The sequence below is a fragment of the Tenrec ecaudatus genome, chromosome 4 (assembly GCF_050624435.1).
Source record: "Tenrec ecaudatus isolate mTenEca1 chromosome 4, mTenEca1.hap1, whole genome shotgun sequence".
Lineage (NCBI taxonomy): Eukaryota > Metazoa > Chordata > Mammalia > Afrosoricida > Tenrecidae > Tenrec > Tenrec ecaudatus.
In genome coordinates, this window is record NC_134533.1 from 21,470,705 (window position 1) to 21,487,129 (window position 16,425).

A 16,425-nucleotide genomic window follows, 5' to 3' on the forward strand; every position below is an offset into this window, starting at 1 on the left:
TGGCAAAATTCAAAGTCACTAGTAATGATAAAAATTTGAATCAAGAGATGATTGTATTATTATCAAAATGCCTATTAGTATAAAAAAAGAATAAAATCCAAGTGATTAACAACAGCATCTTTTTGCAGGGCAAAGGATAAAGAACAGAGAGTGAGATAAACAAGGCTGAGAATATAATATTGATTTTCTTTTTTCAAAACTATAGGAACTAACTAGAATACCAAATTAATTAGAAACATCCTACTCTGTGTTATATTAAAGTTTGATCTATACATATTTTAAAGATCCAGGGACTAATCTCGATAATGACTACATTCATTTGCCAAAGTTGAAATGGAAGATATCTCATTTATTTTCATTTAGTCAACAAATATTTTTGAGTTTCTGGGTCAAGCTGTCCTGGACACTAGTGATACATCAGTGATAAAAATTACTTGCCTAACGGTGTAGGCTAGGAGAAGATGCGGAAAAATAAAATAAGTGAACTAGAGGGAAATAGGGGCTGTGGGAAACGAAGAGTGGGTTGTCTCATTATGAAAGCCAGGAAGCAGCATGGGAGATTGATTAAAACAAACAACCATATTGTTCACATGTGTCTGAATTTGAATGATCTCTATCAATAATAATACACATAGAATAACTTTGAATTTAGGAGACAAGTCAATAAGATTCAAATCATCAAAAAAATGGAATGAAATCCTTATAAGGCATCTCCTTTTTTTGCCCCTGTGATATCTGTCTATGTCCTCTTCATCCTGTGGTCGGTTCATTCACCTACAACTTGAGTATTTGTCTTACTAAGAATGTGGTCTCTCAAAAGAGCCCCTTGACTGAAATCAGACAGTCATAACGCTTGCCTTATGAAATCTACCTCCCTTCCTTTTTTATACACGATGGCATGGTCACCACATCTAAAGGAATCTATCCACAAACAGAAAATAGTCAGGTTTTATCCACAAGAAAGTCACTGAGTGACTCAGAGCTGTCGCTGACAGTAATGGGTCCATGTTAATTGGAAGACTTATGGGTTCCAAAAGCACCTACAGTTGAGTTCTAAGAATGATTTCGTCTCTGCCTTTTATGAACCATGATTGTTTTTCCATCATAATGACTGGGGACACCTCCGGTTGTTATTCAGCTGATTCTGATTCATAAAGACTTTTGAGGACATGAAGAATGGCACCATGATGCTTCAAAGTTAAAAAATTATATCAAAGCAGCCACATCTTTATTTCATGGAGCAATGGTTTGAGTTACACCTGATGCTCTTTCAATTTGCCAAGCAATAAGTCAAGCACTCAATCCCTGTGCCATTTGTTGTGCCTACTCTGAGATGATTCGCAGTAACTGCCTGAAGTGAATTTTTGAGGATTCTGAGGCACATTCTAGCTTTGAGGAAAAGCAGACTACAATGTATTGGTTAAACCCGCAGTTGACATGGTGTGAACCAGGATGAGTTACACGAGAAATGTACCCCTTGCCTGGACGCTGCATTAACTACAAAGAAAAGATAAGAGAAAATACGCTTCAAGAGATACTTGGAGAGAATACTTATCCTCACAAATATTACTTTTAAAGTCTAATCTAAAATAGGAATATAAGATGAATTAAATCATTCTCCATAGAACATAAAGACCTTAGCTAGTCTTGAACTAAGAAAATAATAAGAACATAATGTTTCGCTTGTTGTTGTTATTCGCTAGAAAAGTAAAACTGAAGTTGATAAAAATAATAGCAGCTACTTCAGCATATTGGTCTAATGACTAAGTGAAATATTTCTATTAAATTAATTGCTCAGTGCCTACTATATAGGGAACAGTTTATGTTAGGTCTTTTCTTTTTAATGATCGCAAACTCATTTTTTGAGAGTTTAAGTTTGGAAACTTAACAAAGTTGGATCTAGGATTTTTTGACTCTAAACCAAAATCTATTTTACTGGATCCATACAAAAATATTTGAGACTCTATCTCTTCTAGTGAGAACACCAAAGTAAGACTCCGCCCACTTTTCAAGGTTAAAACTTTCCTTTGTTCATAGATAATGAGACACCACGCGAAAAGAAATTACAAACTATTTTACTAACACACACATACAAATAGACCTCAACCATCTAGGTAAGAAAGAGAAACAAGATGCTGACTACAAACCAGTCTTAAGTGACAATTTACTTAGCAAATCTGGATCCCATTAAACAATTTCCATATATTTTTGTTCATTGACATTGGCTACATTTTTCACAGTATATCAACTTTTTTCTTTTGTGGGTTTTCTTAATATAGTATTCACAAATCACACACCTCCATGGTTAAATCCCTTTTGAAATGAGTTGTGTATACATAATCACAATCAGTTCCAATGTGAATATAAACCATTCGTAAGGCTTTATTAATTAGTAACCAATCGTTCAAACAGTATAGTCAAATATGATCAAGTACAGCTCCTCAACATACCTGTTTCAAAATCGTATGTCTTTATTATAAATTAATTCCAAAATAACATACCTGACGACCTCACAGATTATGTCAAGGGTCAATATGGAAATGTGTCAATGTAACTTATAAGTGTAAAAACAAAAACTATCACAATTGAAGGAGCATGGTGATGTAGTGATCATACATTGGGTTGATTTCCGCATGATTGGTGGTTCGAAACTGGGCTTCCTACCATAAACAGTTACCATCGAGGGAATCCACAGAATGTCAAGCCGAGTCGGCACTGACTGAACAGCAGTGAGTTTGGTTTTTCTGGACCCACCTTATTAGAGAGTGTGTTTGAAATCACCAACTTAGTTTCCTTGGGAGTGTGGTCTCAGCATTATCCATAATCTCTGATAGCTATGTTGAAACAAGAAGTAGCTCCCTTTTTATGCTGTTCTCTTAAAGATGAGCTTCCAGATTTCCACTCCATTAAAAAAACAGGAGGCTAGGGTCACAAAACTAGCAGAGACAAGAGACGGCTAAAAATGTGCAGAAGTGATTAGCATGTCCATTTAACATCTGACAATAAATGCAAAAATCATACTTCCATGGAAACAGCCACATGGGCAGGATGCTTTCTTTGTGGCCACCTCTAGCCAACTCATAATAGGGAGAGGACTGAGTGACCATGTGCTGAACGGCAATCAAACACCAGTCACCTGAATAAAACAACCCTGTCTCAGAACTGGGGGGTAACCCTCTGGGTCACTTGAATCCCTTTGTTCTGAGCTTAGCTAACCAAGTGGGAACTTCCCTTTTCACATTTGGTCATTGAGTGTCTGTAGCTCTGACTTTGGCATAGTTCACATGTCTTCCGCTGCATCCTGCGTCTGGCTCACCTCCATCCAATGCCTGGTTCTTGGGACTTGAGCTGGTGGACTATCAATTGAACTGATGTACCAACATCCCATTCGTTGACAGGACACAGCTTAATACGGCATGATTGAGAATGCTGCAGACTGATATCTGAACTACAGATCTGAGACTGTACCACTCCCACAGCTGCATGAGACATTGCCTCGATGGTCCGTGAGTTGTTTCAGATATAATGAATTGTAGCACTTTAGGAAAAGGGAAGGAATATTCAGAGATGGAGTGTTGATTGATATCGCATATGATGGAGTAGAAGAGAATTTTGGAAAAGTTGGACATTTAAGATATCTTTTGTCTACAGCTCACAGGCTCCAATCTTGGGCAGATCCTTCTAACATTGTCTTTTGACAGGCTTAGGAGTGTACTTAAAATCAGACAGCCCTATTATCTGTCAGACCAATGAAACCAAGTTACTTACTTTGTATGTGTCAGGGACGGTAAACTGAAGAAAGTGACAAATAAAGTGAGAACATTCATGCATGACTTGTGAGTCTTAAATGGGTTCATATAGTTGCTGCTTTTTAAAGTCTGGCCCAAACCTGTGGTAACTATGTCATTTAGAATAGTGAATGGTAGTAATACAAGTTTTATTAATCACTCTTATACAAATGTCAGGTTTGGAGAAAAGGGTTGACATGGTGAGATATTGTAGGAAAGCGGGAAATAATGAGTTCCTACAAATATTTATTTCTGTACTGATTTCTGTTTGGAGAAACACTTACAAAACTATGACCTCTCAGCTTAATTCACTCGTTTATTACCTATTCTGAAGGAATAGGATGGATGCCTTGACCATTGCTATTGAGGATATCAGGAGAGGGTCAAAGGGCATATGGCAGAGGGAAGGGTTTCCTCTCCTGGTCCAGGGTCTTTCAGCTAGTAATCCTTGTACTCCCCTTGTACATTGTCAACCGTGCTCTGCCCAGGGCTTGCCATGCTCCATTAAGCTGCACCATGACTCCCAGTGTCCTGACTACACCTGGACATTTATCCTCAGCCTCTTCCAGCTGCACCCAAGAGGTTGTTTCCCTACATCCTTCATCTTTGCGCATACACACTACCCCTGATACAGCCCTGCTGGTGAGCTAGTGAGCTGCTGAGCTGAGTCCCTGCCCTCCATCCGTGCAAACTCTGTGCCAGCACAGGTCTGTCTACATTCTGGGGACACTGCTCCTGCTTCCTTAGCATACATGGCAGTGTCTGCAGGGCTATGGCACCCCTCACTGAGATCTGATTTTTCTTGCTTTGGAGAAGGGTCTCCCATCTCAAGTTCCTCTTTTGGTTACTCTTCCTCAATCACAAAATAGTTTACACCCTTGATTGAAGTACAATTACAAGCAATAAATTGTGTATATTTAATCAGAGTAGCTCTCTCTCTCTTTCTTTCCACCCCTCCCACACCTGTCCGTGCCTGTATTCTAGAACTCTTTTAACTCTGTCATGCTTTTCAATATGAAGTATAAATCCTTTTGCACCTACCAAATGGTGAAGGACATTTGATTAAATTTTCATTTGTTTTTCATCGTTCTATTTTATTTTCTACAATTGACCTATCCACTTTCATAATGACAGTTCATTGTTGTTGAAGGCGTTTAATGGTCTAGAATACAGTGGGCAAGATCACTGACTTAGTTGCAAATCACTGATCAACTATCTGTATTCCTTGTTTTCATAACTATTATTGAGCTTCTGCATCTCTCTCTGATATTTCTGTGGTCCCTCTACAGAAACAGAACTACGCCCAGTGCAAAGCCAGTGTTTCCTCAGGGCTACACATGTTTCCCTCCTGCTTTCAAAGCAGGGGTTCACCGGAAGCTCATTGTTTCTGCACAGCAGCTCTGACCTCTAGAGGCACAGGGTCCAGAGTCCACTATGTGTAGAAGGAGAAAGCCAATTTACACCCTGTAATAAACTTTGTAAACCAGAAAATTCCCCAGAGGCTGAAGGACTAACATGGACAATTGAGTAGTGTTATTTGGTCAGGATCATTTAAGAAATTGCATTTGGGCAAATAAATTCTTGTATTATTTTGTTTAAAAATCTGATATTCTTTTCTCGATTTATACTTGTCTCTTCCAGTGGAAAATGCCTTTCATGTATGGAGATAAAGGAGATCGATACTACGGTTAATATAGACAACAGTGCTCATTTACCTGAGTAATTTGCAGCTCACGTGAAGCCTACTTAGAAATGTTGTGCAGTTTTTTATTTACCATGTGTTGGAATTCATCCTGCTAGTTTTCGGGAATGCATAGAGATATGATATTTCATAATTGGAACAATAACTAGACACATTCTGGTACAATATTTAATTTGATTCTAGATAGGCACCTTCCTTGCTTTACCTTTTCATTTTCATCCAGCTCTGTGTCTTTCTCCCTGTTCTGCCTACTGAGACTGGTTAGAAACTGTACACTATCCATAGACAGAAAGCATCTATTAGGTTTTATTTACCCGAGTGATGCAGATCTATAGCCAATAACAACGGACTTGTGTTAAATTATGGACTTATGTGTTCCAAGCAAATCTGGAGTGGAAGTTCTGATCATGACCTGGTTTCTGCCTTTCCTGAGTCTCAATGGTCTTCTCTGAGTTCATTAGTTGAATGGGATTGTCTCCCACTGCGGTTCAATGGAGATCAAGTCTGGGCAGAGACAGGCTTCTGCACAGAGCCCTTCAGCACAAAGGAAGCTAGGTGAAGGACAGAATCAACTCATTTCCTTATCAAGGGAAGAAACCATGGACATTGAGATAATAAAATGGCCTGGGGGGAGAAGACAAGCTGTTCATACAACCCCACAATGACTGCAAAGACTCTTGAGTCTGGGGTCTCAGACAAGAGCACAGCATGAAATCTGGGATGCTGGGGTACCTGAATGCACATATCTGAAAAGAGGAGGATACACCGCAGAGGACTAATGGATAACAGAAGACTTGCCAGAACACCAGCCCATGGTGGGCGGTCTGTCATTAGCAGAATGTAAAGTCCAGCTGCCAGTTTGCCAGATCTTGTAGACAGGCTGCGGGTCCTTTGAATTTCTTCTCCAAAATATTCCTCTTTCTGTGTCAACCTTTTCTCTGACTCATGTCTGAATATTGACCCTTGCCTAAAATCTTTCTTGCTAACAGGAAAAGGACCACGGAGTTGAGAGGCTTGAAAAATTGAGCGTCTTCTTGGTACAGCAACCCAAAAGGACAGAGTGAAGCTGCACTGTTTTGGTGCCAAAGTGATGGTCTTTACGGAGCAGGCTGCCCATCTGTCTGCCACATGAAGCAGCCGAGAGCTTAAACACTGCATCAGCGCCCTAAAAGTTACATTTTCAATTAAAATACCTTCCATAAGTTCGAATAGGCTAGAGTCACATAGAGAATACAACCTAAGATCTCAAAATGGTGTCAAATATTTATTCATGTGGTGAGATGCATGCCATAAAAATCTAGGCATGTTTGAAAATATTTCCTTCCTGGGCAAGGATGCCTTTTTTTACAGGCTGTAGATATGAATTGGTATATGTCATATGACCAATCAATAGATCTGTGTTAGTCAAATTTACGTAGTAATCAAGTCAGATTCCGTTTCTTTCCCTAAGGTGTCTAATACACATGAACTTGAAGGGTAATTTTCTGTCTTTTGGGTGTGGTGGCCTTCCCATAACAATCACCTGTGAGAACGGAAGGAGGGAGAGTCAAAGGACCTGTCATTTGAGCTAAGAAGGGAACTGCTGGCTGACCACATTTTGAACAAAACGATATCAAAGTGGCAGGTGTAAAACTGTTCACCGGTTGAATACAAGCCAAAGGTGTCAGAGATTGGAAAGTAGATTGAATGCTCTTCTAAAGAGAAACTCATTCAATATACTTGGTGATTGCAATTTTGTTGAAGGTATAAAAAGAATTCAATTTAAGCAATAGCGAATGAAATAAGCACTCATATTCAGACAGATCTGCACTCTGCCTATGTTTTCAAAAGTTCAGACTCCACCTTGGCTCTCATAAACTCTTCTGGCTACTTTTCACTTATCTAAAACAGTTATCAACTTCTGACATACCACATAATTATTCCCCCATTTCAAAAAATGTATTCATCTGCCTCAAGTAAATTATGAGGCAGATAATTAGTTTCTATGTAGCTCACTAATGTATTACTTTTGTCACAAAACCACAGTAAATATCTGTTCAGTAAATGAATATGTCTAATACCTTTGCTTATTCAAACTTAACTGTATCTATAAAGCAGTAAAACTCAAGTTTGTAAAGATAAACCTATCATCTTATTACAGAGTTATCAATGAGATATGTCCCTTGATTCTGAAAATCACTATAGTTTACATTTTTAATATATTGAGAATATTTCAAATAAGGGAAATACACAAGTTATGTCCCTATATCTAAATAAAAATTTTTAAGTTCCTATATATATACAAAAATAAAGATCTTGTGCTCTTTTTTGTCTCCATTCTTTCTCCTATTCCCTATGAAAATAAAATGTGTTATTATTGAAATTTTATTCAAAAAGCACTATAGGCATAATAAAATAGTTTCTTGCTTCACTTTGCATTTTATTGGTTGAGTGTAAAACTTGTCAGTTTCTGAATTATTCACTACCCAGCTCACATTGGTGAGATAAAAAATTAAAATTATATGCGAATCTATCTTAACATGCCTTCATCTCTTCTGAATTCCTGTCATGGAACATTTCCATGATCAGCTCCGCCCCACATTTCCATGTTGTCAGGCCCTCTCAGGTCTATCTGACTCATAGGGACCATGTGCAGCAGAAGGAGCCACACCCTCACCATTGTCCTGATGCTTGAGCTCCCTGCTGAAGCCACAGTGTCAACCCCTGTGGTCAAAGGTCTTCCTCTTATTGCTGCCCTTCTACTTTACCGAGCCTGTGTCCTTTTCTGGGGACTGACCTCTCCTGAGCACGCGTTCAAAGTTCATGAGACACAGTTCTGCTTCCTATTTAATTCATGGCGAAGTTGAGGCTCTTAGATGTTAAGTGACTCCCAAAGCCTTCCTCATAATTCTCCTTCCCTGCATGCACCAATAATCAGCCATATGTTCGGCATGATTTCCTGGAAGACATTTGAATCTGCTGATTGTCACTTGTTCCTTCAACTAAAGTGAAAAAGAGGTTTTGCAATCAGATATGCATGACACCCCACTTCCTTCATTGCTGTCTCTCATCTCTCTACCTCATTCTCACCTCGAAAATCACTTCATCCTCACTGTGTCAGGCATGAGGGTACTTGGGAGATGATTCTTAGGCCACAGCTTCCAAAGAGAAAAGTGATTTTGCAATATAATTTGTTCCATTGTTCATAATTATAATTATATTTAAACAAATCAAAAGTCCAGCTATGTTCCACTATAAGTTGTATTGTCTCAGTGCCTTTGAGTCAGTTCCAACTCATAGCAACCCTTTGTACAACAGCTCAAAGCACTGCCCGTCCTGTGTCACCCACACAAGTGTGGCTATGTTTGAACACACTATTGCTATGAGTGAGAACGCATGTATCTTGTAATTAAGACAAAGTATTCAAAATAAAACCAAATAATCCCACTGCTACCTAGTGGATTCCAACTCATGAATAAGACAAGTATTTAATAATTCCTAATCTTTGTCCTTTTTCATCCATCTTTCTTTCTGCACTGCCTTAGAATTTAGTTGGAATTATAAAGGGGAGAACATAATATTACTATTGCTAAAAATAATAAATGATAACTATTTCCAATTACCTACAACAGAGGAAATTGAAAACCAAAGAGGTTAACAAACATCCTTAATGAAGTGTACACAGTACAGAGTAGTGATCAGAATTCCCATCTACCACACAGATTTCATGATGTGAGCCTTTATTTGGCTTGGAAATGTTCATACTTCTAGAAGAAATGGGTTTAAGCCATCTTAAGGAGAAGAGATTGATGTTTTCTCACAAGGGCTCAGTGAGTTGGAGATTACCTAATTGGCCCCAGATTTGCTTTTGTCCTTGGACTAACTAACTGGTAGCTCATTGGACTGTCCTTTGGGATTGTGCTGAGGATCTTGGCATCTTTACAGCTCCCAAGGCTGAAAGCCTGCCATGGACATTTATAAACTAGTCTACAAATTGGCATGAGTACTGAGCACAGTATTTGTAAAGTGAAATATCACTCCTGTCCTTCTTAAATAACCTTTGGAAGGGAACTGGCCTTAGAAGTGTCTCTCTCTCTCAGTGTACTGAAATTGCTGCTCCATAAAGAATTTTGTCAAGAACCAGACACAAACAATTTACCTTCGCCCCATCTTCCATAAACCACACAGTGTTATGAACCCTTTGCCTCAGAAGCTGATTCTGGGGAAACCAGGTAAAGTTGGCAGATGCAGCCTCCTCTCTTCATAAAGCCTCCTCTCCATCACCTCCTGGAGGCGCATCAATGGCTTCTACTTCCTGATTTCAGGTGAGAGTCCCATGATTCACTGCCTAAGTAATTATAGCCAATGGCATGAAACACAATATCATATTGAAAGGCAGTCATGTGAACATAGGAAAAGAGGTAAGTGCTTAACCCGGTCTAAAAATTGTTCTTAACAATTCCTTTCCACGACAGATAAGGTGGCAGTTGTATTCAGTGGGAATTGTGCTCAGTGTGTACGGTGCTGCTAGGGAGTGCTTCCACCAGCAAGGGTGAAGGTAGACCAGGATGCCTACGCCTTCCCTGCCCTCAGAGCCTCTCCACCTTCTCCGTCAAAATCTCTCCTGCTCACACCAGGAGGAACAAACTCCACGATGATGTGAAAGTCAGCCTGGCAGAAATTGCAATTCTTACGGTCTCTGTTTTACAGAGTTTGAAGTTCAGTGGTGATTTTATATTTACTCACTTGTCCCAGATTTTCAAGACTCATGACAGCCCTTGCCCATGACTTCAATGGCACCTACTAGTAGATTTCAACGCAAATGAAATATGAAAACAAAAAAGAAAAACTCTGTGTTGCCATTGGGAGTCCCACTGCTCTCAGTAACTTTCTTTGTGCATCTTTTCTGTGTTTCTTTATGCGTCCCGTCCCCAGAGTCTTCTTCCTGCCCAGCCATTCTCTCACTGTCACTTCTCTCCTTCTTTACTTCCTTCCAGTCTCTACCTTTCCCCTTCATTCATCCATATTTTGCATGTAGCTCATTTTCTGCATTGGCATTTTTGTCCCACCATGAATTCACTATGTTAATCTTGGAGACAGGAAGATACTTTATGTGTTAATTGGTATCTTTCTTTGGTGTTATGGGACTTCATTTTTGGAGAACATAATTTACCTATGTGGTCATGACATGATGATTTATAAGAACTATGAGGTAAGGGGGTTGATTGCTGAAAAGCAAGGCTACCTGGAAGCATCCAATGCCCATTACAGCCTGACTGTACTTGGCAAAGCTCTACCACAGATCAATCTTAGCACATAAAGAAAACAAGACGAATGGCAGTATCTACACACCTGTCCAAAAAGTATGTAAGAAAATAGAATTTAATAAGTGACAGGCTGCCTACATTAAGCTCATGGAATGAAAAAGCATATATTATCAATACCTTATTCATTTCACAGCATAGTCAATAAAAGTGTTAGAAACCTGAGTTTAAGAAATTGAGGTAGATGGCTATTTGGGAATAGCAGGAGACTTTTGTGAACAAGGATAGAACTCAGAGAAGATATAATTAATACTATATTAATATTTCAATATAGCCTAAAATCAAAATGAGGGATAGTAAGCAAGTATTAATAACATGTTCCCATATTATGACATCCCACAGTAAAGGGTGGTAGGATAGTGTAACACTCAAGAGAATTAGAAAACATCGGTTGAACTCAAAGATATTCATTCAGCAAGGTTTGTCTACTTAGTTTCAGATGCCAAATATTCTCTCTGCTTATTTCACATAAAGAAAAAGAGAACTGTATAACTTGGCTGTTTGGTTTCTTGAGAGAACAGATTTTATGACAGCCATCCCTGTGTTTACCTGAAGCATTGCCTGTTTCCCTCTTTCTACTTTCTGACTGCATCTACTTAGTCCTGATTTGACACGTAGTGCATAAAACCAAGTAATACTTAATTCACTTCATCATTTTTCCATCAGCAGTAATTGAGATTTACACTTGTAGCTGCTGCATTCTATAACTGCTATTATCACACAGAGTTGGAGTTTTCTTCCTCTGCCATATTGTCAAGAAATAAGTTTAATTAGTTTCCTATAGCTCTCTTAGACTACTTTTGGAGTTACTGACCTTGAAATAATAATGTCAGTCTTTGAAGTTCAATGTATCCTTATTCAAAACCTTAATTCTAGAGAGCATTCTGGGAAATTTCAGATTCTCACCTTGAAATCTATAATTTTATTTCTGCCTCGGTTTTTTCAAAAAATAAGACTGGTATCAATGAGTGTTTTTAGACTTCTAATTTCCGTGAATTATAATGCAGGTAAAACTAAGAGTCAAAAGTTGGAGAAATACATTTTTTCTAAAAGTATAACAGAAACAAGACACTGAGAGTCCGGATATAACTCGCACATATTTTTATATGATAACCTCACTAAATAATCTTCAATTTAATATTGGAAGTAATGTGTTTTTTCAACTATCAATCCACACATATTTCATGTATCTGAATAAAACAACAATGAAGAACATTTCCCCTGAGCTGCCTCTGACACATATGACCCCTTAGGACAGAGCAGAACTGCTGCACAGGGATTTCAGGCTGTTCTTTTAGAGAAGCAGGCTCCCAGAGCTTTCTTTCACAGAGCAGTTGATGGGTTTCACCACCCATCATCCATAGCAGCCTAGTACTTAACCACTCCGACCCCCAGGGCTTCTTACATAACTTATTAAAGTGTCCACTTGAACTTAAGTTTTAGACAAAGAAAGCATTTCAAGTCATTAAAGTGGTTTCTTCAGGGTCATACAGCGATTCTCAGAATTCATCAACAGCACACTTCACACTCTCCTGCCCTTCTGCACAGAATATTGTGATACTGTAATGAAGACCCTGAGCCAATGCTTGTATGTAAAGTCTATGCATAGGCATCAACAATGAAAAGGCCTAGTGATTCCTTCTTTTTATTAGCTGCTATCAAGTTGCCTCTGAATCAATGAGTGTAATGTTTGTAATCCATAGGAGTGTCATTGATTTTTTTTATAGTAGATCATGAAAACTTTCTTCCTATTTCATCTATATTTAGAAAAGATATTGAAACATGCTCAAAATCATTGCTGCAAACAATCCTCCATGGACAGATGACTGGGAGCTACAAATGTGTTGTTTTGACTGAGAATCAATCAGATCATCTAGACCAAAGGAGAAATTCTCCAAGGACCTACTGCTACAGAGGAGAAACCTAAAGTTGTTTTCTGGTCCAAGTAAGCAGTCATTACCAAGTCATCGCTCTCATGCTTTTCTTTGCAGATAGACCATTTATCAGCTGCATCCATTTATCTAAATTATGACCATGGAGCTGAACAACAGCGTCACTGAGTTCATTCTACTTGGATTGACGCAGGATGCCCTGAAGGAGAAATTTGTGTTTGTTGTCTTCTTGTTTCTCTATCTTGCCACTCTACTGGCTAACTCATTTATTGTGATGACCGTCAGATACAGTCGGATGCTAGGGGGTCCCATGTATTTCTTCCTTTCCCACTTATCCTTTGCTGATGCCTGCCTTGCCACAACCATAGGCCCCAGACTGGTTGTAGATGCTCTCTCTAAGAAGAAAGTCATCTCCTTCAATGCATGCATGACTCAACTTTTTTCAGGCCATTTTTTTGGGTGCCTGGAGATCTTGGTGCTCATACTTATGTCCTTTGATCGCTATGTGGCAATTTGTAAGCCCCTGAGATACACAACCATCATGAACCAACGAGCCTGTGGTACAATGATGTATTTGGCCTGGGTGGGAGCTTGGATCCACTCATTAATACAGATGATGTTAGTTTTGCAATTACCCTTCTGTGGCCCCAATGTTATTGACCACTATCTCTGTGAATTAAATCCTTTGTTGAAACTTGCCTGCGCAGACACCTATGCTATAAATCTACTCATAGTGTTTAATAGTGGGGCAATTTGCATGATTAGTTTCATAATCCTGATTATCTCCTATATTTTCATCTTACACTCTTTGAGGAACAAGAGTGCAGAAGGAAGAAAGAAAGCGCTCTCCACCTGCACCTCCCACATCATCGTTGTCATCTTATTCTTTGTTCCATGTATCTTCACATACACTCGCCCTCCAATCACATTTCCTGTGGACAAGACAGTGGCTGTATTTTACACCATTTGCACACCCTTGCTCAACCCTCTTATTTACACTCTGAGGAATGCAGATGTGAAAAATGCCATGAGAAAACAATGGTGCAACCAGATGTGAGGAAAGAACAGAAGACTCTACTTGATCAATCTCCAACAATTCAAACTAAAATTGATTCACAGAGAAGGGAAGCTGTTCCATCCTGACGGGGACAGTGTAAGCTTCTGCTAGAAGTAGGTTTTGGTGAGGAAAGATGTAAAGAGAAAACAGATTTTTCATTTTATTCTGAGTCAATGCTATAGAAAGCAACAGAAAATCAAGTCCAGAAACATTTGTGGGGTCACAAACTCATTTCACCCTTGTGCTCTCTATATTGATATTCCTGTCCTTTTGCACTTTTTGAAATATACACACACACACACACACACACACATACTGTCAACTCACTCTTTTTTTAAGTTATTCTGGTTTGATCTTCTTTTCTCCATGCTTAATAAATTGTCTCTGTTTTTACTAGCTTATTTTGTTGGCAAGCTAGTCCTGGCAGTAATATCTGTGGTCTTTTCTGGTTGAAGAATCAATAAAATAAGATTACCATAAGGATGTGATATAAACAAAAGTACTAGCTATTTAAGCCACATGTGATGCTGTTGAATCATCCTTAAGATAAGACAAAGAAAGAATGGTAAAAAGTATGCTTTCACTTATCTCTTGGATACATACAGGAAGATAAGCCATGGTCTCATAGTGAAGTAAGGACAATACTAGTGCTCATACCTACAAACAGTATTCAGCTAATATTTCTTGCTATGTGTTTTAATATCTTTTCTTATTAATCATGTTAATATTTATTCACCTAACAATTTTGTTCCAGCTAAGTCTTTGTGGTTGTGAATTAAATCAATTAACACCGACCAAATCCTTTGTTTGGTGAACTGGTTACAATTTTATAAAATTGTGAGAGTTACATTAAAATAATTAGCATATGTATAACTAGCATGGATAATTACAATAATAATAAGCATATGTTTGGAGACATGTAATTCCAAAAATAGAACAACAACTGAAATATACAGGGAGAAAAAAACACATATTACAATAAACCACTTAGAGAGAAAATAGCCATAGGAATGAGACTCTTAACTTGGAAATGTGGACTAAGTATACCAAAGAAGCAAAATGCCCCATTAGTACGAGAGGTGGTCCCAATCCACGGGTACTTTTCACTGATTCGTAGCTTATCTACCTGCTCAGTTCATTTTTGTGTGAAGAGCAATATTTCTTCATAAGACTACAGAAGAACATAACCAATAATTTCACTTGTCAAATCTTAGGCATATCAAGGAAATATCAAATGGTATTGGGTTTCCTATAAGATATTTCTCTTTGGAGACCAGTTATTGATCAAAATCAAAACAAGCTTTTTGGTGCTCTTGAAATTTCCAAGGACTTCTAGAAAAACAGACAGCTCTGTCTTACAGGAAGTACAACCAGCGTACTCCTTAGAGGCTAGAATGGTGAATCTTCATCTTAGAGACTGTGGATATGTTATCAGGAGAGATCAGTCTGGAAATGAAATTCATGATTAACAAAGTAGAGGGTCAATGAAAAGGAAGAACACTATCACCAAGACGGGCTGACACATAGAGGGCTCAAGCATGATCATTGTGAAGATGCAACATGGCTGCATGGTGCTTTGTTCTGTGTTCTTAGTAAGAGAGAAGCAGGAACCAATGCAATAGCACCCAACGGCATCAATAACAGCAACGCATGTCTTTCAACTTGAAGGTGGTATTTGCATTCTCTAAACTTTTTCCTGAAGTATACTGTACTCTTCCATTTACACCACAACAGTTTTAATATCCCCACGGGATTTCAATCATATTCCCTTTAACTTTTTTTGTTTTGAGTTTTGAAATCAAAAAAGAAGTTTAACAGACCAGGAACAAGGTTGTAAGGTGGAAGGTATACCTTTTTCTAGCAAAATTTTATAGGACAACCCTTAATAACCCAAAGTATAATCAGGGACATTATCACATGCAAAAAAATTCCTTGACGCATTTCTTTCTGGAGCTTTTTTCACCAATGCTAATTGTCAAAAAATATTTTTGTCATAAGAAGCTTCACGATTGTCCTGTGTACTTTGAAGAAATCTGTCAAGATTATGCCTTTGGGATGCCTCGGAATGGCTATCAGAGCTGTATAAACAGACCTCTGTTTAAATGGCCCAGCCTGCCTAGTTCAAAGACACGGTTTTGATTGGACTTAGTTTTGAAAACACCTGTATGAGACTAAGAAAGGTGCATTATTGAGCCAACTGATTACTGAGACACACTTGAAGCTACTTTGTTTGGAATAAATCTGTGTTTATATGAATTGAAACCCTAGTAGTAATACTTTGTTTTAGTTAACCTCAGGGTGTGTGTGTGTGTGTGTGTGTGTGTGTGTGTGTGTGTGTGTGTGTTTTTCTAGGAGGATCCAAAAGTTCATGGAATACTTCCAGTATCATTAATTAATTTTGTCTCCTTGTTTTTGAAACCTCCATAGATTGTGTATATACATATGTGTGTATATATATATGTATATGTGTATATATATATTGCATATACCTATATAAATCAATATCACTTTGAACATTGAGAATTGTTGCATACGTCTTCCTTGGATGTGACTTCACTAGTAGACCTTCAGAAGTTGATACTTTGGTAAATTATTTTTAAGGAAAAATCTGGAAAACCTCCCAATGGTTTTATAGACAGTAAGTTTTATAGACAGTGAGAAAGGAATATTCTGGCACATATCA

General features: G+C 38.3%; 1 protein-coding gene across 1 annotated transcript; it reads left to right on the forward strand.

Annotated features, from left to right (window-relative positions):
• Positions 1-12,827: 12,827 nt before the first annotated feature.
• LOC142446531 (olfactory receptor 4C11-like) lies at positions 12,828-13,742 on the forward strand. The gene has a single exon (XM_075548280.1). It carries the CDS (start codon positions 12,828-12,830, stop codon positions 13,740-13,742), a length of 915 nt encoding a protein of 304 aa, XP_075404395.1.
• Positions 13,743-16,425: the final 2,683 nt, after the last annotated feature.

Bases quoted from the DNA above. Each gene is read 5' to 3' on its own strand.
- LOC142446531 (XM_075548280.1), top strand. From the start codon at position 12,828: ATGGAGCTGAACAACAGCGTCACTGAGTTCATTCTACTTGGATTGACG.